General features: G+C 43.6%; 1 protein-coding gene across 6 annotated transcripts; it reads right to left on the bottom strand.

Annotated features, from left to right (window-relative positions):
• Positions 1–1,329: 1,329 nt before the first annotated feature.
• Positions 1,330–25,234, bottom strand: GM2A (ganglioside GM2 activator). 6 transcript variants are annotated; one of them, XR_009220591.1, is made up of 7 exons: positions 25,013–25,234; positions 19,932–20,084; positions 14,456–14,638; positions 8,202–8,279; positions 6,855–6,922; positions 4,650–5,052; positions 1,330–3,156 (listed from the first exon to the last, which is right to left on the bottom strand). XR_009220591.1 is itself a non-coding variant. In XM_058544417.1 (6 exons), the coding sequence occupies exons 1-6, from the start codon at positions 25,100–25,102 to the stop codon at positions 3,141–3,143; spliced, it is 588 nt and encodes a 195-aa protein (XP_058400400.1). In that variant the 5' UTR covers positions 25,103–25,233; the 3' UTR covers positions 1,330–3,140. The 6 variants fall into 6 exon arrangements, 5 of the variants coding, with proteins under 5 accessions (XP_058400400.1, XP_058400398.1, XP_058400399.1 ...); XM_058544417.1 differs by lacking the exon at positions 4,650–5,052 and having other exon boundaries at positions 25,013–25,233; XM_058544415.1 differs by lacking the exons at positions 1,330–3,156; positions 4,650–5,052 and adding an exon at positions 4,097–4,576 and having other exon boundaries at positions 25,013–25,233.
• Positions 25,235–27,210: the final 1,976 nt, after the last annotated feature.

The following is a 27,210-nucleotide window of genomic DNA, read 5'->3' as shown; positions in this document are numbered from 1 at the left end:
CTGGTACAAAACACACTTTCTGACTGCAGCCAGCACCCTGAGATCACTGATAGGACTCAATTGGTCATTCCAGTTGCAGCAATGTAAGCAGAATTCTCTGCTGCCATATGCTTCTTTGGCAAAAACTGGGACTTTGTAGTTGGAATAGAGATATTTGGGAGGATACAGAATATGTAGGGGGATCCCTGACCCCCAAAGACCTTCAGAACCATTTCCCATTGCACTTCTTTACTCTACAAATGTGATTTGTCTTGACGTGATTGAGCTGGACTATGATTGGGGCGTAGAAGGGAATGAGATGCAAAATAAGTTTAAGGAGAGGCTGAATTCAGATCTTCGACAAGGCCATTGAAAGAAAGAGTTGAGATTGCTAAAGAACACAAGCCCTGCATGGGGCGGGGGGGCAGCAGAAGTCACCCATGTGAAACTGAGGCATTAAGAGTTGGCTACCAAGTGGGCTTAAGTGACGTAAGTGCAATGGTTTATAAGCCACAGTGTCCCTGGGAATGAAACTGACAGGCAACTCCCTAAGGGTCTACAAGATTTGTTATTAGCAACAATGTCCAGGCTGTGCCTGACTCAACCCACACAGGAGCCCCTGAAGCATTTCCCTGATCTGAGTTTAAAGGTCAAAAAAAAAAAAAAAAACCCCGCAAAAAGACAGAACCTCTACCTGGCACGCTAACACCACTTGGAAGTGAAATTGCAATGATATGACTCTCTTAAGAGACAATTTCAGAGGCCCTCCAACTAAGGAAGTTGAACTTGCTGGTCAGGGAGACTCACACGTGAACCAAATGGCCCTGGGTGATCTGGCGTCTCCCCACATCTCCAGCTTCCTGCATCAATAGCACCTTTTCCTCCCAGCCACCAGCCTTTGTCCAGTTTCCCAAAAGCAGCTCTCTCTCACTGCAGGGCTTCCACATGTGCTATTCCCTCCATTTCGAACTCTTTTCCCTTCTCTTTACCTACTTCATTTCGATCATTTTCAGATCTCAGCTATCACTTCCTCAGGAAAATCCTCTCTGAATTCACTAACTGATCCAGATTCTGCAATCCCCGATACACTTCTATTGTGTAACATAGCACAGTCGTGGTATTTACTTGCATAAATGTTTATCTCCCTTCCTGTACTAAAGTTACATGAGAGCAAGCTCATATCCATTTTTTCCCTCAAAATGGGAACTTCAGCAATATACTTTTATAACTTTTTATTTTGAAAAATCTTTAGGCTTAAAGTGGCAAAAAATATATGGAGAGTTCCCATGTACTCCTCACCTTGCTTTCTCTAATGTAAACATTGTTAAAAAACAACAAAATTCAACTAAGTAAATTTAAAGATCTAATTGGCTTTATTCAATGATTCATAAATTGGGCAGGATCCCATCTAGCAAATAGAAAAGAGCTCCAAAGAGCTACAGACAAGGGAAGGTTTTTAAAGGCAGAGAGGAGGTGGGACAAGGAAGGCATATATGAAAAAAAGGATTATTTTGAGCAAGATCACTTTCCTTTGGGGGACAAAGAGGGTCTATTAGACATATTACCTCATTAGTGCTGACCAGGAAATTCCAGGCCGACAGGTTAAGACTGCATTCCTGAGGAATGGTGAAATTGCAATTAGGTTAGGTATTAAATCATGGTTTGGTGACTTGGGCTTAGCAGAACAATTTTGGGCCTGTTGTTTCTTTTTAACGACATCTTACATGACCATAGTACAATTATCAAAACCAAGTAATTAACATTGGTGAAATCCTATTTCTGGTTATTTTCTAATCCAGCATTCAATCCAACATCTCACAATGCATTTAGTTGTCATATTTTTTATTCTCTTCCAATCCGTGACTGTTCCTCAGTCTTGTCTTACTGTTGATGATCCTGGTACTTTTGAAGAGTACTGGCCAGTTATTTTGTAATGTCTCTCAATTTGAGTTTGCTACCGAGCAAGAAGGCCTGTTGCCCAATGCGCATAAAAAGCCAAAATTATGGCACCGGTTTTTGAGAGAAGAAAAGGCTTTATTGCAAGGTCAACTGGCAAGGAGATAGGAGGCAAGGCTCTCAAATCTGTCTCCCCAATCCAGGATTCGGGGCAAAATTTAAGGAGTTAGGGGCTACTAAGCTACAGCTGTGCCCATGTAAGCTGATTGACTAGTCTCGAAATCAGTCCATGTATGGTAATCAAGCTACTTGGGCTGCTGGAAGCCAGATTTTCCTTATTGAAGGACTTCTTGCTTCGTAAAGGGCTCAGGTGGCAACATTTCTGAAGATTCTTGGTTGCAGGGTCATCCTGGGGCAATAGGTTTCTGCCTAGCACATGTGCAGTGCTGTCTCTGTTACTGAGCAAGGTTTGATTAATCAACTACCTGTTTTAAGGAAGCAAAATTAGCTTCTGTTGGTCAATGTTTTATGTGCTGTTTCAATTCCCCTCTTTGTACAGTCCTCAATCTTATTTTTTTCTTTTGTGAGGAAGATTAGCCCTGAGCTAACATCCATGCCCGTCTTCCTCTACTTTATACGGGACACCGCCACAGCATGGCTTGACAAGCGGTGCGTCAGTCTGAGCGCAGGATCCAAACCTGCAAAACCTGGGCCACCAAAGTGGAGGATGTGAACTTAACCGCTAAGCCACTGGGCCAGTCCCCATTCCTCAATCTTGAGGAAATAGGGCAATGACCTTCTAGGTACTTCCCGCTGATTAGGGGCATAGATTATTTCATCACATTGAGCCAGTCTCTTAGTCCTGATGATAGGTTGGTTCAGTTAAATTCATTTTAGGAGGCAGTGATTCAGATGGGCTCCCAAAGTTAGGTGTATATTTTGTAAGCAAGCAATCAGGTATTTAATGGGAAGCATTTCTATGGAAACAAAAGAAAAACAAAGCTAATGGCTAGAGCAAATTATAAACCAGTTTCTGAGCCCAGGGGACAGCCAGTCAAGAAGATTTCTAGATGTCAGAGTTGAAGCATCTTTTGTAGTTTGAAATGTCTCTGATGATGTCATCAGGTGTTCAGGTACATTTTTGAATGCCTTACACAGCAACAGGCATGAAGATTGTCTAAACATGGGCTGCTGTGGTGATCTCTCTTAAGTTTGTATCAAGTTATCTGGCTTCAGTTTGCAGAGCTTCAGGAAAAAGAGTGGTTTCAGTTCTCAAGGATTCTGAATGAAAAAGATGGAAAAAATTGAAAACATTAGTTTGGAGATTTGTAGCTAGGTATTTCAGGAAAGTAGAAGAATCCAGGACCCACTCCAGTTTACAGATAGAAAACAAAACCTCACAGACAATTAACAGAACTAGAATGTGTATTATAGTGTCTATTGAAACAAAATTTTTCTCTCTAAAATCACCCTCATTTTACTAAAGACAGCAAAATCAAGACTGATTGGTTTGCAAAATAAGTCTAGTTCAATAAACTTGGCCCAAATATTTACATATACAGCAAGAATAGCAATTGATCATATAGGCTCTTTTAAGTCATCTTTGCTGGAAGTTTTCATAAGGAATCTCAGACTGATTTTTTTTTTAATTTTTTGTTTATTGCAGTAACATTGGTTTATAACATTGTATAAATTTCAGGTGTACATCATTATACTTCTATTTCTGCATAGATTACATCACGTTCACCACCCAAATACTAATTACAACCCGTCACCACACACATGTGCCGAATTATCCCTTTTGCCCTCCTCTCTCCCCCCTTCCCCTCTGGTAACCACCAATCCAATCTCTGTCTCTATGTGTTTGTCTATTGTTGTTATTATCTACTACTTAATGAAGGAAATCATACGGTATTTGACCTTCTCCCTCTGACTTATTTCACTTTGCATAATGCCCTAAATGTCCATCCATGTTGTCACAAATGGCTGGATTACATCGTTTCTTATGGCTGAGTAGTATTCCATTGTGTATATATACCACATCTTCTTTATCCATTCGTCCCTTGATGGGCACTTAGGTTGCTTCCAAGTCTTGGCTATTGTGAATAATGCTGCAATGAACACAGGGGTGCATGTATCTTTATGCATTGGTGTTTTCAAGTTCTTTGGATAAATACCCAGCAGTGGAATAGCTGGATCATATGGTAGTTCTATCCTTGATTTTTTGAGGAATCTCCATACTGTTTTCCATAGTGGCTGCACCAGTTTGCACTCCCACCAGCAGTCTATGAGAGTTCCCTTCTCTCCACATCCTCTCCAACACATGTTGTTTGCTGTCCTGTTAATCATACTGAATTTTAAAGGCCTCTCAAGGCGAGGAAAGCCAAGTCAGGACTTGTCATCAGACTCCGCCTGCAATATCTATAGATCTGGGTGAATTCCTCTCTTTTCTTGAGGTTTCCCAAAATATCCTGAGTTCTTACACCTGCCAGGAAATGACCTTCTTTACTCTCCTGGTAATGTTACCAGGAACCCTGTAAGCAAGGTACCAGGCTGATACTTCCAAGTGGCTTTCTTTGTTCCATAAGTCAACTTTTGTTCCTTCGAGCTGTCTGGTCAAATCTGAATCTATGTATATCTCTCTCAAATATGGCATTCCAGTCAAAGCCTTGGTAATATAACCAATGTTTCCAATTGTGTCCTGTTATAAGGAGAACAGATTCTTATTGAACTTATGCAAATAACTATATTGCCATGAAAATAAGAACACTTACTCATTAAGAGTTTCCAAATTCTGGAGGGATCAGGTAGGAAAAAAGAGATGAATATTTCAACTCTGTTACAAAGGTATAATTTACCAAATTGCTATCAGTCATCCTTAAATCTGGAAAAACAAAACATTAAAAAAATCAGCAATATTTCAAACAGAAAAGTCATAAAAATTATAATCATCCTTATCAGTTCATTCAGTCCCATGTAATCAACTCTTGATCTTGATCTTTCATTAGCAGTTTTATGAAGCCATCAATTTCTTCGTTATAGTTCTGTAATTTCTTACCCAGTTCAGTTTTATGATCTGAAAGTTTATCAAGAACCTGTATTCTAGAGTGTCAGAGTCCTTTCCATGAATCTCTCTGAAGATGAAATATACTTGCAAAAGCATCAGAGTAAAACTGTCTGTAAATGACAAAAGACTTAAAAATGGCAATTGATGAATAAATTTGGTTATTTCTGTGCCATATAATATTTTCAGATAGTAACTAGAATTATGACTGATAACCAAGACAGATCAGAATTTTAGGAATGTTACACAATTTTTAAAATACTTACTTATAAGAAAATTCACCCAGGCAATATAATCTAAGAAGATATATCATTACTTATCTGATAATGCTTCCCATGTAATTTAACATATCAAATAAGCCTAATTAATTTAATATCTCCCCTTTACAGAAAGAGAGAACAAATTCTTTGAGAAGTCCCAGGGGTCTGTTGGAAATTCTCAAAGTTACTTTCAGGTCTTTATTTAGGATTTGAATTTTGGAGAAGTTTACCAAAAATATCAAAAAGTTTTAAAACACTTGATCATAGGACACTGTGAAATAATGCTTAGTTATCCACTTAACCAAAGTGACAACAGAAGATGTCAAAGGCAAACATACTGAGTCAAACAGTTTAAAAAAACCTTAGTATTCTTAATAGAGAGCCCTCAGCTTTTTGAACATGGGAAATTATTTTAACAAAACAGAATTTCTGCCTTTCAGGTAGACTTACTCAAAGGTAAAGAAAAACCTTTTATAATCTCTTTATGAAGAACAGACTAAAAGTTCAAGAAAATTATCCTTTTAAGAGAGAAAACCAAATTCTAATTTTACACCAGCTTACTTTTGAGATTAAAACTTATTTACTTAATTAAATTCATTTTAATCCATGCACAGAACTTTTCCTCAGGGTTCCTCTTCCACAAACCTTCTATAGCTTTCTTTTTATGTTCAGAATTTGGTCCATGTCTTCCCCCTTCCTAATACTTTAGGACAAATTTATCTTTCTTAACAACCAAACAAAAATATCTCCATTCCTTGCATCTTCTTTTACTAAAAACATACATCTTACATTCCTTGAATACAAAGATGTTTTCCTTATTAATTTTTAGTGGATTTAATTACATATATTATTAGAATTCTTAGTCATTAGAAACCTTAATTTTTGTTGAAAACTAAGAAATAAGCACTTCTGAACTGTCTTTTACATTAGCATTCTGTGGCTTGGTAAATTTATAAATACTTTTTATAATTTCTAGAAACTTGTTACTTCATAGTACAATCTTTTAATAAAACACTAGACATGTTTATTAATAGACCCAAACATCTTTTAGTTTCTCTGTAATAAGAAGCCAAAAGTAGATAAACCTATATTTAGTCCATGAATTTTCATCCTTTAATTTAACCTAGCAAAACTTCAAAATTTCAAGTTACCAAAGATCTCACTGACATCTAAATCATTTGCTCCCAACAATTAGGTTTAGCTGACAGATTTTGTAAGAGATAACATGAGCTTCCTTGACTAATAAACTCCGGTAGAATAAAAGCTGCATGTCTGCATCATATCCAATGCTAATAACTCTGAAAATATGCCCATCTCAATCAAACCAACATGCTTAAATAAGCTTTTATTTACCAAAGATTATTTCATATCATGTTAACTTAAAAAACATTTGGGTTAGTTTCTATTACATTTAGGAATAATTTATATAAGTGCTTACTTTAAGCCAATTAAATAGCGCTCTTTTAGAAATTATATCATCTGGAGGTAAAAAAAATTAACATATATAACATATATAGACACACATACACAGAGACTCCACAGCCATTGTTTTAAAATTACTACCATGAATCATATACAGTAATACAAGGCTCACTAGTTATGAAAGAATAATTGAATCCAAATTTTGTTTTGGCAGTTGGAAAAGTTAAGTTTACCTGCTCAAATGGCTAAAGCTTTTTTTCTGATGAGAAGCATTTGCATTTCCAAGAATGGCTCTTAGGTCCTAGAGAAGATGGGAGTAGAAAATCTACATTACAAATGCACAGAGAAAGTATCCAAGTTTTCTCCAAGATGGAGTTTCTGGGGCATATTTGCTTATCAGTTTCCAACATCCCAATATCTAGAACCATTTTGAGAGGAATAGGGGAAGTTTTGGAATTGGCAAAAGGACAGGTGAACTTTCAACCACTTCGTAGAGCCATACCTCTAGCCCTGCAGAGATTTGCAAGACAAAGACAGGTGTTTCCAGTTCCCCAAAGAACTGGATTACAGCCTGAATGATATAGGGGTTGACCCACCCTTCCAGCTACATTTTTTTTTTTTAATTGCTTCTTTCTCTCTGGGTACATAGTTATACTTAAGCCTATGGGAGAGGCCTAAAAAAATTCCTATCTGGCTCCGAATATCAGCTATGATCACAAGTCAGTCAGATGGTGGCCTTTCATCTTGTTTTCTGCCTTTTTATCTATTCACTAATCTTAAGACATAATCCATTTACAAAATATTTTGAGGATCCTCCCTGGGTTCAAGAAGTTCAACTATGGCCCTTGCTTTTAGTGTGCTTCTTAGATGATCTTATTTAATTTGAAGTTTGAATTTTGAAATGGCCATTGTTCTAAATTTAGTTTCTGTTCTTTATCCAAATTTCGTTTTAAGCTTTTCTACTAATATTTGTGGAGAAGACACTCAAGATGCTAGATTTTCGGCAAGGGCATTTCTATAGCCATTTTTTTCTTTCCTTTTACAGAGTAGGTCTAATTGCAAGATGGTATTATTGTTCAAAGACCCATCCTCAGGCCACACCTCACCTGACCCCAGTGAGTATTGAGGCCAGGCCATATTAGAAAAGAAAATATACCATTTACACTTTCTATTTTAGAGGACTGTTTCAAGGTGGCCGCAACAAACAGGGTCTTTCTGGGGGTGGTGTCTAGGGTGTGAGAGTTAACTTCTAAAGGGAGTTTGTTATGATCACTGAGAACCTCAGTCCCCAAATGTCCAATTCAGTTTAGACAAACAACATTAATATACAACAATACACAATACAATTCTACACATGACAGATCAGAATGCTAGCCAGACTACCAGGAGTACTCAGAACCAGATTACCAGGAATAACTCACAAGTGAACGTTTTATCCTGTCACTTTACCTTGAGCGATCAGGCCCAAGAATCAGAACCCAACCCACGGGATTCCCCAGAATACAAGTCAAATTTGTATTTCCAGGGGATCAAACCAGAGAGACAAGGTAAAGGACAGTCGCTTTCTTAAAGTTACTCACCCAGAGCCCAGAGACATCTTGATCCAGAAGCAGTTTCTTTTCACAAAAGTTTAGCAAAGCACCAAGGGGCCTGGAGCACTGTGGTGAGAAACAGGAATCCAATCAGCCGAGTCTCTAGACAAAATTGTCTAGGAGGTCGCTTAGGGTCAGCAAAGAGACCCCAAACCCCACCAAGGGCTACAGAGCCTCAGGCAGGCAATCACAGGACCTGTGTCCCTTTGTGGTTGCCAGAAATTGTTGGTGAGCAAGAAGGCCCACTGTCCTATGTGCATAAATAGCCAAATTTATGGTACCAGCTTTTGAGGGAAAAAAAGGCTTTATTGTGAGGTCAACTGGCAAGGAGATAGGAGGCAAGGCTCTCAAATCTGTCTCCCCAGTCCAGGGTTTGGGGCAAAATTTAAGGAGTTAGGAGCTACTAAGCTACAGCTGGGCCCATGTAAGCTGATTGACTAGTCTCAAATCAGTCCCTACATGGTAATCAAGCTTCTTCGGCTGCCGGAAGCTGGATTTTCCTCATTGAAAGACTTCTTGCTTCATAAAGGGCTCAGATGGCGACATTTCTGAAGAGTCTTGGCTCCGGGGTCATCCTGGGACTATGGGTTTCCACCTGGCACGTGTGCAGTGCTGTCTGCTTTTGAGCAATGTTCGACTGATCAACAATTTGTTTTAAGGAAGCAAAATTAGTTTAAGCTAGTCAATGTGCTGGTTATGTGCTGTTTCAAGTTTGTCTGATCTATTCTCATGATTAAATTGAGACTGTACATCTTTGACAATACCACAGAAGTGACATTGTGCCTTTATCAGTGCATCATATCAAGAGGTACACAACGCCAATATGTCTTATTACTGGTGATGTTAACTTTGATCACTTGGTTACGGTGGTGTCCGCCAGGTTTCTCCACTATAAAGCGACTATTTTCCCCTTTGTAATTAGTATCTTGTGAGGAGCTATCTTGAGACCATGCAAAATCCTCTTTCTTAGCATACTTTTATCCAATAATTTTAGCATCCATAAATGATTCTTGTCTGCAATAATTATTACTACTATATTGTTTGCCTAATGACGATTTCTTTTCTATTTCTAGCATTCTGCCATTTCATTGGGATTTTATTGTGTATGGACTCATAGGTACTTATTCTTATTCAATAAATTATAACCCATTACTGTCATTATTTATTTTGTTACTCAAATTGTCCAAGATTTCGCCATTGAGAGCTGCTTCAAGTTGGTCTCTGTGTCCTTTGAATATGCCCCCATATTTTCATTATCCACAACATATTTACTTATTTTCTCAATCCTCATATACACATAAAATATTTCCAGAATTGCTAACCCTTACTCCTGTGAAAAAAACAAATTGACTAGAGTACAGTCTTGGTGTGTAGTTCCTTTTATCTTTAGCTTTGTAGTATCCCAACAAAGTACTGCAACTTAAGTTATTTTTTTCCCTCCCCCTTCAGTGTGGTTGTATTACTCATTTGAAATACAGTTAGTTTACTTGTTACTATTTGTATTCCATATTGAATTCTCATTTTCTGATTGATTTTAATCATGTTTTGGGTGTTCCACCCCTTCATTCTTTACACCCTGTTATCATTTCTCCCTTCTTTTTACTATATTCCCACCTAACCTCTGTAAATAATTGATCTCATTAATTTCTGGTTCATCTTTCCTTATTTTGTGCAAATGATAGACATATGTATGTTTTCTTATACCCCCTTGTAGGAGAGGAAAGCTTTTCCCTTCTTCCCTTCTAGGTTCTTTGGTTGGTCTAATAATTAAATTGACATAAGACAGACTAATAGGAGGGGGGAAAAAACAAATTTAATTTTGAATGTACAGGACCCCCAAAGATATGAGTATCCCTGACAGTCAGGCAATTGAGGCTTATATGCCATTCTAAGCTAAGAAGAAGCAGGTAGGAGTCTGGGACTTCAAAGGGGAGGAAGACAATTCATAGGAAGATGACAACAGCAAATGTTTGGTAAACAAATGTTTGCCATGCCACGTAGATATGTCTTTCTGATACAAAAACTTATCTCTGATAATAGCTCTCTTCCTGCTACAGATCTCCATCTAAATTCCTTTAGGCAGTTAAAGGGGACGTCAAAAGCTCTTCTTGAGTCTGTTGGGCCTTGATTTTCTTCAACTCGAAATAATTCACATGCCAAAGTGGCACATTCTGGGGAGGTCTGCCCTGAACCCCAACACCTCCTTCTTTCTTTAATGAAAAGTAGCACCTTACATTTTTTTCCCTTAACAATATATCCCAGAAATAACTATATTGATTCAGAGATCTTCTTCATTTCTTTTTACAGCTAAATAGTACTCCATCATGCAAATATACCATGGTTTATTCAGTCACTCTTACATATGGACGTTAACATTGTTTCCAATTTTGGAATCACCATGCTGCAATAAATAATCTTGTGCATATGTATTTTTGTATTGTTGGAGGCGTATCTTCAGAGGAAATTCCCAGAAGTGGAATGGTTGAGTTCAAGGGTAAGTGCTTTTGCAGTTTTATTAGGCACTGACAAATTCCCTTCCAGAAGGGTTGTACCAGTTTGCATTCCCACCAGCTATGGGTGCAGGTGCCTGTTTCCCTACAGCCTTGCCTAGCAGAATGTGGTGTTGTCTTTTATTTTTCAGTAATCTGAGAGATGATGTTATCTCAGTATTTACATTTCCCTAATCATGGGTGAGTGTGTAAGACTTTTTCATGTTTAAGGGCCAATTTTATATCTTGAGTATGTGTGTGTGTGTGCGTGTGTGTGTGTGTAAGAGAGAGAAAGAGAGAGTCGTCTGTTCACGTCTTTTCCCAATTTTTCTATCAGGTTTTTGGTCCTTTGTCCCTTAAATTTTTAATTCCTTATATGCTAGGAATATTAACCCTTTGTCTACAATATATGCTGCAAATATTTTCTTACAGTCTTTTGACTTTTTGGTGTTTCTTGCCAAGCAATTTTTTTATTTTTATGTTGTCAAATTTATCAATCTTTTATTGCCTCTAGATTTTTCACCATGTATTCTCTTAGTATTTGTATGATTTCATTTTTTTACATTTAAACCCTGGATTCATTTGGAATTTATTCTTGCATATGGTATTATGTATGGATCTAATCTCAACTTTTTCCAAATGGCTTTCCAGTTGGCTCAGCATCATTTATTAAAAAGTCCACTTCAGGAAGATGTGGTATATATATACAATGGAATACTATTCAGCCATAAAAAAAGACAAAATCGTACCATTTGCAACAACATGGATGGACCTGGAGGGTATTATGTTAAGTGAAATAAGCCAGACAGAGAAAGACAAACACTGTATGACCTTGCTCATATGTGGAAGATAAACTAACACACAGACAGAGAGAACAGTTTGGTGGTTACCAGGGGGAAGGGAGTTGGGGGGTGGGCACAAGGGGTGAAGGGGCGCATTTATATGGTGACTGACAAATAATAATGTACAACACGAATCTCCCAATGTTATAAACTATTATGTTAAAAAATTTTTTTTAAATAAAAAAAAAAAAAAGTCCACTTTAGGGGCTGGCCCTGGGGCATAGGGGTTAAGTTCAGTGTGCTCCACTCTGGCGGCCGGGGTTCATGGGTTTGGAATCCCGGGTGCAGACCTACCACTCGTCAGCCATGCTGAGGCAGCAACCCACATACAAAGTAGAGGAAGACTGGCACAGATGTTAGCTCAGGGCTAATCTTCCTTAAGCAAAAAAAGAGGAAGATTGGCAACAGATGTTAGCTCAGGGTGAATCTTCCTCACCAAAAAAAAAAGTCCACTTTGCCCTGTGATTTGAGATTTTCCCCCCACCCCTACTAAACCCCCTCCCCACCCCTCTGAGACCTGGAGGAGCATTTGACCCAAGAGCATGGCATGGCAGAAAAAGATTGAGCTAATAAGACTCCATTCAAGGATATGAACTAAAAAATGACTGTGAAAATAAGGCTGAAAGATCCATTGGAGGGAGAAAAGGCTGGAGCGGTCACACCGCGATGGGAAAGCACAAGAGCAAACCAAGGAAGCTGGAAGGCGATGAGGCAGAACGAAGCAGGTAACAAGCAGCTCATGAGACAGAGACCCGAGTCCCTGAAGCCGCCTCGGCTCGCCTTTACCACTGCAACAAACTCTTCCAACAGTAACCGCCCACTGCAAACAAGCTCCTGAAATCCCCAGATGTGATCAACGGAAAAATACGCAGCCAAGACAAAGGAGGAATTCTCAGCAAATTAAAAAGATTTATTGGCATTCCAGGCTTCAAATGAGCCCAGAACCTGGGGCTGGTCTGTGGGTCAGTAAGTTGTCACGGGAGGACGGGACGGTGGAAAAACCCAGGCACGTGACATGAGTCCACCTCTCTTCATTGGCTCTTGCTCCACAGAGCAGGTGCTGGTGGGTTCAAGTCTTCAGCATTTGCCCCAGTCACCCTGTCAGCGCTCCAAGGCCAGGGCAGGCAGCCTCGTGATCCTTGTAACTGACAGCTCTCACATCTCTACCCCCCCTAGCCCTGGAAGAGCCTTCTCCTTGGGTCAGACCCAACGGATTTGGCCCTATAGAGGGAGAAAAGGGTGCAGGAGGGGTTGTCTTGAGACTGAAAGGACAAGGCACGCATATTCTTACATCAGAGGTCACAGACTGGCCACCCAAGAGCCAGATATCCCCAATGACAAGTCTGGCCCGTTTGGCCTGCACAATGTTTTAAAAAATAATTAGTTGCCAATATTTAAAAATTGTAAGATTTCATATAAAAGTCTGGATTTCTCAGTTCTCTAGGGAAAAAAACTGAGCATATTTGGCAAACTGGGCCCACACATTCTCATGTGGCACTAACTGGCTCTATCTGGACAGGAGCTTCCCCTACAGACTGGACATGCCCTTTCCAACACACCCCCATCCCCACCATTCCTAATTACACCCCCAACTCGAGATTGGGCATCAGCTGCCTTCTATCAGTGCATATGTGCTATTATCTGAAAGACATGCCTGGAAGCAACAGGTTCCTTGTGGTCCTCGTCACTCATTTATGTCTCATGCTTGGCCCTGCAGGCACCTGAGTTTGTAGTATCTTAAACACACAGAGCATCCTTAAATATCTCTCCCAATGAAGCTCCCCACCACACATCTTGCCTCTCCACGATACACTATGCCCCGCTGTTAATTGGGAAAAATCTAGAAAAGAATACTAAATGAATCATAGACATTTAATGGAGGAATAGACTGAGATCAACTACTTCAGCCTCTTCATTGTAGGAGGGGGTTGGAGTAAAATGAAAACTGTTAATACTCTCTCTACTTTTAAGTGACAAAATTTTAATGAGAAAACCATAAAGGTACTTCAAGAGGCCAAAATTGGGTCAGTCTGAACTTGGGGTCAAAAAATGTGCTGGTCCCATTCCTTGACTGTTTAGAAAATGAGTTAAGCTCTTAGGGAGAGAGCCCTAGGAAGGAGGAGGAAATGCCATGGCCAGCCCAGGAGACGTCCTGGGCTATCAAGAACCACCAAGCTCATCCTCCGTGAGGTTAGGGCTGCCTGCCCGCACCTACAATGTAGGTGGGACAAGGCTTTCAGCGAGGGGAATGGCATCATTGTAGAAAGGGGGACAGAGAGTCAGAATTTGGCCTTGGCAAATGCAAGACAGGGGAAGAGTGACAACCTCCTCATATTCCTTCATTCTGCTGTGGCTGGTGCCACATTATTCACCCTTCACAGAGGCGGAGATCTTGATACAGCCCAGACGAGCCCCGCCGGTGCTCAGGATGCTCTGGAGGCGGTAGTTCCCCCTGCTGAGCCAGCTGGGCAGCTCCAGGTGGGGCAGGGGGAAGGTACTCTTGGGCAGTGAGTAGGTGCCCTGTGGGAAAGCCAGTGGATCACAGGTCAGTGGGAGCCTTCTGATGTGACTCTCTCTTGGAGCCACCTCTAGGACTACAGGCATGAACTGCCCCTCCTCCCATTCTCCTAAGAGCCACCCGAGATTAGAGATGGCCCTAGCACCTTAGATCATGGAATGTTACAGCTAGAGGGCACTGGAGGTCACATCAAAGTTCAAGTCTCCCATTTCACAGATGGATAAACTGAGGCCCCCAAAAGATAAGTGATTCAGGATAGATCACTCCAATTTACATCCACAGACATTCACATCTGGAGGAAGAGAATGCAAGGACCTTCTCTCCTAACCCCACGTCTTTACTCCAGCCACAGGGACAATGCTGGACTAAGTACTTCCCTCCCTAAGTACTTACTTCTTTGAAGGGACAGTGGCAGGGAAGCCCGTAGGTGTGCAGGGGCTCTGGGCAGGGCTGCCCAGGGGGAATCAAAGTGTCAAGTATATCACAGGCATTGTCAAAGGTACAGCTACCAATTTGTTCCACACATGGAATTTTGATCCACACGCCAGCCACTTCCTTCTCCAGAGTTATTTCCACCTGGTGAGAAAGAGTTTGAAAAAGTGTAAATTCCAGGCAAACATACCAGCTCCTCTGCCTCTGTAAAAGTTCAGCATTTTATTTTAATCGCAGAATTTTTAGTTGGATAAGATCTTGGAGATATTCTGATCTAGAAATGACAATATTGTGGTACACACCCCAACATTATCCTTTCCTGTGCCCATGGCAGACATTAATAATCGAATGTGATTTATTTTTTCCCCTTCACTGAACCACACAGTCTTAGAATTCTTTAGGTAGCCACATGGGGCGAAGCTAACACTTGAGTTGGAATGCACTTGTCATCTAACTACTATAATCAGCTAACTGTGGCACTGCTTCCTAGAGCCTTCCTTCTGAGCCCAATCTTGGCTTCAGAACCTTTTCTACACAGGACTTCATCCAGCTACTACCAGCTGAGTCGGTTACCAAGATGAAACCTATGTGCTGTTCTTAGACCATATTTTCTCTATAGAGCCACAGAAGACAGAATTCAAAATAGGAATTTATAGGGACATCACTTTGGGATTGGTATAAGGATGATCTTCTTAACATCACAGCTAGGTTAACACAGGTGGAACTACCCTGAGAAGTGGGGGGCTACCGGTACCCAGTTGGGGGCACTACAGAAGGACCCCTGCACCCAGAGAGAAGCTGGATGAGAAGACCTATATATGCTTCACATCTCCACGCTGTCACGATTCTGCTCCTGTTCTGGAGGTTGGAGCTGATCCAGAAGTGGCCAGGACTTCAAGGCAGACAGCCCCAGTTGCGCCTGGCAGGTGCTAAGCATTCACTAAGTATTAGCTGTCGAAGAGCCAAATGAGTTATCCCTGAGGACCGTGTTCGTGTCCCCCCAAAGGTATCAAGGGACAACTGTAAGGAAAGGGCAGGAGGAAGTTAGCTCACTAGATCATCTGATTCTTCGTGGGTGTTATGGCAGGAAACCACATTTTTAGGATCCCTTTCAGTTCTGACATTCCAGTATTCTATGAATCCCAGCCTCCAGGCTCACTTGAGTGGGGCTGTCGTTTCTAAGAGACAAATCCTGGATGGGAACTTAGTCCCCCAGAGCCTGCTGGACTCAGGCTGGCTCCCCAGGCTGTGGACTCAGTCTTCCAACTGCCCCAGATGTCAGGATCAGACCCAGGAGGAAGGGAGAGGTCAGTGCACCCTGTGGTCCTGAGTGGACAAACTCAAATTGCTTCCCTCGCTGGCCTCATTCTGCTCTACTGACACACACGTCATCTCCCGCCCCCAAGTCACACACAGTCCCCCTCCCAGCCCTCCTCTCCCCTGCCAAGCCTGCTCCAACCTCTTTGACTTGGAAGAGTCAGAGGGCCTGGGCTGGAACATTACTTCAGTGCCCTTGGAGGATTTACTGCTCTGTCTCCATGCCCTCGTCTCCAAAAGTGGGATATTTGAGAGTGCCTACCTCTCTCACAAGGTCCCATTGAGTGAGACAACACCTGTAAAACACTCAGCATACTGCCTGAAATCCACAAATTACCTCCTACCAGTCTGCCTCTCCTACCGCCTTCCTTAGCCAGTACCCCCTTCTTGTTTCAACTGTACCCCAATGAAAAGGGTTGAGCCAGTTATGCCCTGAACAAGAACACCCAGCTGAGGGGACGAGTGGGGCCAAGTCCTGCCTGAGCTCCTCCCACCAGGCTGGAGGCCGGTGGGGCTGCCTCCACCAGAAGAAGCTGGGCCTCCCTGTCTCTACTCCTACCCCCGCCCAGGACAGGCTGAGCATAGGAGGTCCTCAGCAGGAGTGCAGTGAACTTAAGACAACAGGTGCTTCTGAGGCAGCAGCCATGGTGACTATTTGAGATTACAGACCATGGCTCATTTCTCAGTCCTTGTTCTCAATCTCATTGCTTATATGGCTCAGGAAAGTGAGCAAGACTGGGTAACAAGGTACCATCAATCTCTCTAGTCCAGGACTCGACCTGGGCGAGTCCATAGCTCGACCTAAATAAACTTCTGTGTCATGGGACCTGGCTCGACAACAAGACAGACAGAGGCAGTGATGTGTAATGGAGTGAGGAACCCTGCACCTGTGGGGGCCCAGGGGCAAGTCCTTTCCCCTCTCAGGACCGTGCTCCGCCACCTCGACAATGGAGTACTTGGATCTCATGATCTCGAAGAGACCTACCAGTTCTGACATCCTAAGAGTCAGAGTTTCTTGCAGGTTGAAAAAAAATGACTTCTTCTCTTGGCCTCTGGCACAGGGCTAGACGCACAAAGGCTTTAGGTAAAGACCCACTGATAGCAACTGACTTGAAGGGGGGCCATTAATGCAACTGGGGAGGGGGCATTATATCTCTGCCACAGGCCTCAGGCAGGGGTACTGCAGAAACACGAATTTAAGGGGAATGAAAAAAGCCAAACCACCAGGCCTGAAAGCCACGTGTCTAAAAGCCCAAAATAAATGTACATGCCGAATACATCAGCAAGTTAGGATCCCTGAGGGTGGGAAAGCCAGGGTCCCAGAGGCTGGAACTTGAGGGAGGGCTCACAGGAGGGAGTTCTCAAGAGAGTTCCTCGGCTGGCCCCTATCTTGCCCATGGCTCATGGAATCTGGGGCATCCAACTTCCAAAAATTGCAGCTGGAGTTAAATCCATCTGGGTCCCAGATGGGACTTTGATGGAAGAAACCTCAGTTCAGCAAGGTCAGAGGAGGAGAGGATGAGTTGGCTCTCCTGCTAAGAGGTTGTGTGGGCCTGGACCAGTCACTCTCCTCTCTGGGCCTCAGTAACAAGAGGTAGAAGCCATTGACCTCAAGAGCCCTCCAGGCTCCTCCATGCTTGAGTCTGGGCAGCTCTGCTAAACGGGTCTTTGCTGGCCAAGGGGAAAGTTTGGAGCACTCCCCTGCAAACACACCGAGCACTAAGTCCACCTCCCTGCCAGTCAGAGCTCAGGAACAGGAAACATAAGATAAAGACACCAGCCTCGAATGTGCTAATAACTGTGTGACCTGGGGCAAGTTGCACCCTTCTCCGAGCCTCAGTGTCCCTCACCTGTAAAATGAGGCTAATCATCTTTTCTCCTAAACAAGTGGTAAGAGGCTTTCACTTAATAGCTAATATGCACATACCCTAAAAAGATAAAGGAAGATAAGGATAGTAAATACATACATATCAGAAATGTAGGGGGATCTGAGGGCAATTTTTACAAAGCACAATGGCCCAAATTTATGACAGGTAATAAAGAAATAGAAAAGGGGGTGGGGAGGGGTCCATCTTAATGTGAAGATGGCAGGGAAAGCAGGCTGGGGGCAGAAGAAGGAGTTTGCCAGCTTTTCCTTCCAAGCCAGCTGCACAGCATCGGCGTGCTTGGCAATGCCAGCGGTCTGCGTGGCAGTGGCAGGAGAGCAAGCGCGGTGGCCGGCCTGCCAAAGAGCCCTCCACTCCAGACTCGGCAGCGGGAGCACGGACACGGCATGTGTGTGACCCCAGTCAATTATCACTTGAAGAACAGCTCAAGAAAATGCATGGCCTAGCCTGGAGAGGACTTGGGAGGAGATGCAGAGGAGAGCAGGGCCTGAGAGCTGTGCACACACACAGGACTGCTGTCTGGGTCAAAGGGACCACAGGACACGAGCTGACATGTACAGAGCAGGTCTTGTGTGCCAGGCCCTGGGCAAAGTACTCACTCTCCGCCTTGTTAACTCAGTAATTGCTCCAGAGAAACCTATGAGGAAGGGATCATGATTAACCCAGGTCAAAGAGTAGTTACAGGGACATAGATTCCAAGTCAGAAAGCTTTTAAAGAATCAAAGCAAAACTGGTGTCAGAATAGATGGGCACCAGGACAGGCTAAACGGCATAGAAGAATATGGTATAAAGGTAGCAATTCAGAATAGTGAGAAAAGGACTATAATATATGGTGTTGCGATGGATATATAAAAAGCCTTTACTGTTCTGTGAGAAAATATGGACTATCCACGCCCAGAATAGGCCATAGACATGAACAAACTGGTTATTCCCAAGGTAAATACAAAAGGCAAAGAAGTCTAAGAAAGGACATTTAACCTCATTAGGGATGACATAAAAGCTTGGAAAAGATTTTTAGAAAAATGCTCAGTACCAACAAATGTGTGGAAAAAGGCAAACCTGTCATTGCTGGTTAGAGGATAAATGGGTTCAAACATTCGGAGGCACTTTGGAAATATGTGTCAAAGGCCTAATAAGTCTGTGTCTAGAAAACCAGAAAAGTATAAAAAGATGCATTACAAGGATAATTTCTGCAAAAGTGTTTACAAAAGCCAAAAAACAAACAAAACCAAACAAAATTCGTACCCTGAAAACAAAGTAAATGTCCAACAATAGATTTGTTATGTAAATTATGACAGATCCACAACAGAATATTTTGGCCATTAAAAATGATTAGGCAGATCTCTGCCAAATGCCCTAGAAAGAGGTATGGAACATATAGTATGACGGGAAAAGAAATGTGAGTTTAATAGCACATGTCAGGGCCGGCCCGGTGGCGCAGCAGTTAAGTGCACGTGCTCCACTTCGGCAGCCCAGGGTTCGTAGGTTCGGATCCCAGGCACGCACCGGCACCACTTATCAAGCCATGCTGTGGCGGCGTCCCATATAAAGAAGAGGAAGATGGGCACGGATGTTAGCCTAGGACCAATCTTCCTCAGTAAAAAGAGGAGGATTGGCATTGGATGTTAGCTCAGGGCTGATCTTCCTCACAAAAAAAAAAAAAAATAGCACATGTCATAGAATCCCATAATTATAAATGTATCTATATTTACAAACGTAGAAAAAATTCTGACAGGATATACAAATAGCTAACAATGACTATCTTGTGAGGAGTTAGATTGCAGGAGGACATTTACAAGGAACACTGCTTATTTTCATATATAACCATTCAAAATTAATATGTATGTTATACGTGATTGTGTGGGGAAAGTTCCACAGACTAGCCTATAAAATGTTAAAAGTGCTTACCCCTTATCACTAAGTAGTGAGATTTCGGGTGATTTCTTTTATTTTTTCCCACTTTTTGACCATTTGCGTTTTCTAAAGTGACTACATATCACTTGCTAATTGACATGTCTGTTTTATAATTAACAACAATAGCAACACCAAAACCAAATCACCCAACGGGAGCTGCCAGACAGTCTAGGAATCTATGCATCCTTTGCTGCTCTGGGATTCCAGGATTCCTAAATTATTCACAGTTCCCTGAGCACACATCCCTCAGTGCCCCTGCCAGCCGGCCCATGGCACCTTCCCTTCAGCACATCCCCATTCACACCCACCCCCTGGCTCACCTTCTGAGGAGGATTAAGGGCGACAGTGGTCTTCACCTCAGCACTGATAGTCACGTTCCCAGGAATGGCAATGGGGTCAGGTTCCACAGTCAGGCTTTTGATCACGGCAGGGTCCTTCCCCTCGTCACAGTTATCCCAGGAAAAGCTACCGAGCTGGGATGGCCAAGGACAATCAGGCAGCAAGAATAAAAGAGAAAAGAAAAGTTGACCAAAGGAATTCTCACAGGTCAGAAGAATCAACAGAATGGGCTACTGATGGAGTGACGGTGGGTGAGGTACCTCCCCTCTCTGAGCTTCCTCTGCAACTCCACATCTGCAAACCTGGGATAACATTTGTCCTACCCATTTCATAAGCAAGACTAAACTAAAAAACTCAAAAGACACATCTCCCAAAAGTGTGCCATAAGCTATAAAGCACAATATAACAGATCTTGAACTTCAAAACAGGAGACTAACCGCATCCAGCTTTGGTAGGTACCTTCTCTGGTCTCCCACCTCATGCTCCCCACTCCGCTCCAGCCAGTCTTCCCTCCCTAGCAGGAAGCTCTTGGAGGACTCACCTTTGCAGCCTTATTCATGTCACACCCCATGCCCAATATAGGGCCAGCAACAATAAGAAACACAAAACACAGTGGGAAACATTACAGCACCCAAAACCCCACCCTCATTGGTGTGCAATTAACCCAGGGAGGGAACAGGACACACATGAAAAGATCCCCAGTGGGCCACTTGTTGATCAACAACCCCAAGGAATGAACTTCCCCAATCCTAACCAGTGCTTTCTTACTCCCATCCCACTGCTCATGTCCTGTCCCCAGCTGAGTCACCATCCTCTCCTCTGCTGCACCACTTCTCCTCTTCGTCCTCCACATCCCCAAAGAGGTCTCCTGATTCCACCATCTTGTCCAACTCCACATGACCGCTAACTCTCCACTCCCATGGAACCCTGTCTGGTTGTCTACGATCTTTAGCACTTCCTACATCATGCAGACTCTCTGCCCACCCACTCACACCTTTCCCAGCTCCCTGAAGGCCACCTGCGAGAAACTTTCAGCACTCCCACCACGCACATCCCATCTTAGAAGGAAAACTTGCCAGTCCTATACCCACAAGCCAACTCCCATCGCCAACACACCCGACTGGGCCGAAAGGGAACACCTAGCCCAAGTTAGGCTGACAGATTCTCTCTGCCTCCAATTTGGGAATTGAATTGGAGAAAAATCACTCAGAGGACTTTGGGCTTCACGCTGTCATTGGGTCTTAAGCCTTGGGATGGGGCCAGAACACATAGATCTGTGATCCATGACCAAGCCAAAGTTCAGGAAGGGACAAGAACCAAGGGCTCTGCTGGTCAATGGAAAAGAGAACAGATGGAGTTCCCCCTCCATCCCCCCCAAACCCCGGCTACCTAAGTAGGCAGTACGGGGTAGCAGTGAAGGGCATGGCTTTGGAGTGGGATATGGAGTAAATCAAGGCTTTAGTCAACAGATGTGGCTTGAAATCATAGTTCAGCCACCACACCACGTGATTCAATAGGCGAGTTTCCCCTTTGATGCCCAATTTCCACTTCTTTTAAGCAGAGGCATTTATACTTTCCTCTCAGGGCTGTTGCGAGGGTGAGAGCATGTATGTAAGGCTCACAACACTATGCCAGGCCCCAAGCATGATGAGCTGGCTCACTAAACGACAGTCATCAGACATCCCAGCCTCCACCTCCTGCCATTAGTTCCAAGAGATTCCTTGTATACCTGGAGTAAACTTCCCTTTACTTGAGCTCCTTGGAATGGGTTTCTGTCTCTTGGAATAAATCATCGTGCCATGACTAAGGAAGGCAGGACAGGGTCTGATTCATCCCCGCCTTCTCCACAGCCCCTTACACAAGGTAAGTGCCAGCCCATAAATGTTTCCTTCCACATTCATTCCCCAAATACTTATGGAGCAATGATCACAGGCCCTGAGCTGAGAGCTGTGTTAATAGTGGTAAACAATTAGAAATGTTCCTGCCCTGCCTTGAGGAGCCTACAGTCCAATGTGAATAAATATTACCCACTATGATTTCTGAGCACCACAAAGGAAATGAACAGAAGGAAGTGTTGAGAGTAACAGAGAACTTACTTAAATAGGGTCATGAAAGTCATACTCAAGCTGGATTCCTGCAGGATGGGGAGTAGAGAGAAAAAGAATGTTCAGGCAGAGGGGACACGGGCAGAGGCCCTCGGTAGGAAGAAGCCTAGCTGCTCTGGGCACTGCAAGAAGGCCAGTGGACTGTATGTAGTGGACGAGGGACCCAGACTAGGTTGGAGAGTGGCAGGGTCATTTAACAGAGGACCTCGTAGGTCATAATCAGGAGGCTGGATTTTCGATAAGTGCAATGGACCTCCATTGCAGGTATGTGCCATGCTCTGGTTTAGAGTTGAGAATAGATTGGAGAAGGATAAGTCTGGAAGGGAGGCCACCATCAAATGAAAAGATTGTTTGGAGTTAGGAGCTGTGCTGGAGGGTAGGTAGGAGGTTAGCCATTTCCGGGGGCTGCTTTCACAGATTCTAAGGCAGCGTGATTCACACTGAGGACTGAGTCCAGGTTGGGGCAGGTCGCCTGAGTGTCCTGTTAGAGCTGAAGAATTCCCACCCCTCTTCTAAGCTTCCCCTTCCCCCAGGCCCTGGGGGAGACATAACAAGGCGGTTTCTCGATATATAGGTTTCCTGACTAGAAGCTTCTGTGGCAATGAGTTCTGCAGCTGAGTCCAGCCTCGCCCAGAAAAGGCATGACGGATTAGCAACACCCACTAAGGGCCAGGCCTGGCACCAGATATTTGCCATCCCCAGCAGAGGCCAACATGTGGAAAGACGCAACAAATAGCAGAGAGGAAAGGCACAGCTCTGGAGGCAGAAATATGAGTATTTATCACAGAGTCGGGTTAAAATCATACCTCAGCCACTCTCACTAGCTGAGATCATGGGTAAGTTAACCTCTCTGGAGGTTCAATTTCCTCATCTATTAAATGGGCATAATTATATCCTCTCACAGGGCTACTGGGAGAGTGAGAAGTTTGTACACAGAAAGCACAGGTCACAACTCCTCCAGACTGTCAGACCAGTGAAAACACAAGACTGAGAAACTGTCAGAGACCAGAGCAGACTGGGAAGACATGATAACAAATGCAACATGGTATCCTGGATCCTGAAACAGAAAGAGGACATTCATAGGAAAACTGGTAAAACCCAAATAAAGTCTAGTGTGTAGTTACTGGTCATGTGTCAAGGCTGGTTTCTCAGTTTTGACATATGTTCCATGGTGATATAAGGTGTTAACACCAGAGGAAACTGGGTGAGGAGTATAGGGGAACCCCGTACTATCTTTGCAACTTTTCTGTAAATCTAAAATTATTCCCCCAAAAAAGTTTATTAGGAGAAAAAGCACATGGCTGAACACAAAGCACGTAGTATGTGCGCAATAAATGGCAATCATTTTACAGTATCACAGAGTCTATTAAGCACCTACTGTATGCCCAGCGCAGGGCTAGACATTCTCCCCTGTTTTCTAACGCTCAACACAGCCCAGCATCACGAGACCAGTTAACCCAGCATCATGAGACTGGTTAACAGTAGAAAAGGAACTGGAACTCAGGTTTACCAGACGCTCAAACGCTCACTATCCCCCCACAGCCTTCATCTGGCCCATGGCCTCGAGGTCAGGGCTCTGAATCACATGAGCCCAGAGATGTGGATGATAGCAGATAAGGATCAAAAGAGCCACTTGTTGTGTAATCTTGGGTGAGTCCCCTGTCCTCTGTGGGTCTGAGTGAGGTGGGTGAACTCTATGATGTCTCAAGATCTCTCCAAAACTGCAGATCTTAAGACCCTCTGGTCTGGGATAGCACCCATAGCCGACATATAGGAGAACGGGAATGTAGGGCAAACTCAAGCCTTAGCCGGACCCCACCTTATAGCGGTCAGACCTGGAGCCAAGAGAAACATTCTCAACCTACACTCAGGGACAAACTGTAACCCTCTGGGCAAAGAAGGCCAAGAGGTCCTTGCTTCTTCACTCAACAGGCAAAATAGACTGCTTGCCCCTGGGGCAGGGTAGGGCTGAGCCCACTAGCTTACATCACTTTATTTAAGATCTTAGAGCTTTTCCATCCATGCAAGCATTTCCCTTCACCCACAATCATCTGAGAAAGGCAGGTTGGCCTCATCACACCCATTTTACAGATGAGGAGACCAAGGCTCGAGGAGACCAAGGCTCAAGGAGCCCAAATGCCATGCCCATGGATTAGAGACAGAGAAGGCATCAGAGGCCAAGCCTCCCAGCTCTCAGTTCTATCTCACTTTCCCCTACACCACACTATTCCATGTTCTCAGACAAATGTTTCCAAGGTGGTTGGAGGGAAGGGATCTAGGCTGGGCCTGTCTCTTTGACAGCTGCCCGAGATATTGTCTTGCCCACATCTCTGCAGCAAAGAGGCAATGGAACTAGGCTTCTCTAGGTCTCAGAATGACAGAACTTCCCTTTCCCAAGGGCCTGGAGCACGAGGTGAGTGAGAAGTGAAGGGGGAAGCCTGGAGGCTGGAGCATCTTCGTGGCTTACAACCAAGAGCAGGGCTGGATCTTTGTCACCAGAAGAGTAAGTCTGGACCTTCTGGCCTAGAGGGCCTCTCAAACCCACCCACCCATCAGGACAAGCAGAGCAGTACAGAAAGGGAAGGGATGGATGCCAGGCCTTTTCATGGGGTGGAAAGGAGGGCAGGTAAACAGGGCTGAGTCTTTGGGCCTGGGAGCTGTGCCTTAGTCTTGCAGTTCAGCAAAATTTCACTCAGGCATTTGGAAAAAGGGCAGGAGAGTACAGACGAGAGTGAAATTAACACTTCCAAAAAAGTCAGGAGCACAGCAAGGCCTTATAGCCCACCCTCATAGAGAAAAGGACCCACTCAGAGTCCCATAGTTAGTGATTTGGGGCGGCTCTGCTGCAGAAAAGGAGTTCTAGAGACCGGAGTCACCCTCATAACCCACCCGGACTCTGCACACCCCTAGCTGGGCCAGGATGCTGGAAGCAGCCTCTTAAAGGAGCGGGAGCTCACCCGGTCTGGGAGGATGCTTACAGGAGCCGCAGGGCCGGCGAGAAGCAAGCCGAGGGCGATCAGGAACGGAGCCTGCATCAAGGGTCTCATCGCAAACGGTTGGTCCACTCGCGGCGAACTACAAGGTCTCTGGCGTCGGCGGCGCCTTTAAAAGCCTGCCTGCACTGTTACGCAAAGCTATGTATTGCTATGCAAAGCTGAGCGCCGCCACTTCCAGGATCGCTTCCCCTGCCGGGGATCTGAGGTTTCAAGGCCTGGGATTGGGTAGATCTCTCCCGACTCCGCCCCGCAGAGGTTCCTCCTTGAGCCCCTCCCTCCCAGAGTGGGCGTCAAGCCCCGCCTTCCGATGGGCAAAGGCGGAGCCTGAGGAGGAAAGGGGCGGAGCTGAGCGCGAGGGAGGGGCGGGACCAGAGCTCGAGGAAGGGGCGGAGCTGTCCATTCTAAACTCAACGCTCTGGGCCAGCCCCGTGGCTTAGCGGTTAAGTGGGCGTGCTCCGTTGCTGGCAGCCCGGGTTCGGATCCTGGGCGCGCACCGACTCACCGCTTCTCCGGCCATGCTGAGGCCACGTCCCACATACAGCAACTAGAGGGATGTTCAGCTATGACATACAACTATCTGCTGGGGTTTTGGGGGAAAAATAAATAAATAAAATTAAAAAAATAAAAATAAATAAAATTAAAAAAATAAAAATAAAAAAAATAAAAAATAAATAAACTCAATGCTGTGACGATCCCTGCGCCAGGGTCTTTGTGTTTTCACACCAAGTCCTCCTTAACGGTAATGTTACACTCCCTGTCTACATTATGCTTCCCCACATCCATGTTATGAATCACTGTCTTTTTAATAATTATTATAGTCACAATAATAATAACTAACATTTAGTATGTGTTTTAATGCATGCTAAGCACTGGTAAGCACTTATAAAGGAATCAATTTCGTTGCCCCATCTTACCACTGAGGAAACCTATACACAGTGGGGTTAGCTTTGCCAAAGTCAAGAAGCTAAGAAGTGATAAAGCAAGGATTCTGCTTATGTACCCCATCAGCCAAGATTTTGTCAAGCTACTACAATTTGTAGTTGAGTTTTGCTTTTTTATATAAATTTTTTATTTTGGAATTAATTTTAGATTTACAGAAAAGTTGCAAAAATAATTTAGAACTCTCAGTGTGTCAGTCCCCCCCGCCCCGTTAACATTAAGATACCTGGGTGTTTTTATAAAAACTGGCATTGGTACATTACTATTGCCAGGGTCAGAGCAGGCTGCCCCAAGAAGTACCACACTGGCATATTGATTATTTTGAATTAAAGTTGCTTGAGAAAACAGCTGGTGCGAAAAAGGGCACTCTGACCCTCCTCTCTCTGTCCACCCTGAAAGCAGGAAATAAATCTCCTATGTGAAAGGTGATGAATAAATGAAAAGCAATAAGATATATTGGCGTGTACAAGGAAGCCATTTGGTTTAAAACTAATTTGACCCGACTTTGTTTTTCCAAAAAGGCCTCACGTAGCCTGTTGAGCACGCATTGTACAACAGCTTTAAACATTTACAATGTCCCGAAGAAAAGAAACATGCCCTTAAAGAGAGGGATATGTCTTCCCCCCACAGTGGCGTTTCTTTGTGGATAAGCATCTTTTCCTAGAAAGTAAGAATTGGTTACTGACCTGCTGTGTTTACCTTGTGACCACTGACCTGCTGTGCCACCAAAGCAATCTTGAGACTGTTGTAAAAGAGTTATTCCTGTCATATGTAACATATGCTCTTTGTTGCAAAATGGTGTATAACCACTCTGTACAACCCACTTCTTTGGTGTGCTTACCCCTTTGGGAGAGGAAGCCCCCGGGCTATAGTCCTCAGACCTGAATCATATAATAAACTCACCCCAATTTTGATTTATAGATTGATTATAGATTATTTTCATTGACAAGGGTTCCCTTCCCACACTAGGAGATAGAGAGATAGCCTTATCACCAGAGCCGGGGAATTCAGGGCTGAGAAACCTAATAAACAAGCTTGTTACTTCTTTCCTAATTTACTACCCCAAGCCCAAAGTCAGCTTAGATACCTCGATAACTAAGTACCCAAGCCTAAATTTCTTTCTCCTGTCAATTCCTCACAAATTTATTATTTCTTTGCCTAAAACTTATAAAGCCTGCTTGCTTTGGTAGTTTCTTCTGGTCCCAATATCTATTGAGGCC

This window comes from Diceros bicornis, chromosome 1 (genome assembly GCF_020826845.1).
Source record: "Diceros bicornis minor isolate mBicDic1 chromosome 1, mDicBic1.mat.cur, whole genome shotgun sequence".
Lineage (NCBI taxonomy): Eukaryota > Metazoa > Chordata > Mammalia > Perissodactyla > Rhinocerotidae > Diceros > Diceros bicornis.
This window is presented reverse-complemented; position numbering and strand designations above follow the sequence as displayed.

Coding starts and splice junctions, on each gene's coding strand:
- GM2A (XM_058544414.1), bottom strand. CDS start 25,102: ATGAGACCCTTGATGCAGGCTCCGTTCCTGATCGCCCTCGGCTTGCTT. Junction 8,280..14,455: donor GCCACTGTCCCTTCAAAGAA/GTAAGTACTTAG, acceptor TTCTCACCACAG/TGCTCCAGGCCCCTTGGTGC. Junction 6,923..8,201: donor AAGATGTCTCTGGGCTCTGG/GTGAGTAACTTT, acceptor CATCTTCTCTAG/GACCTAAGAGCCATTCTTGG.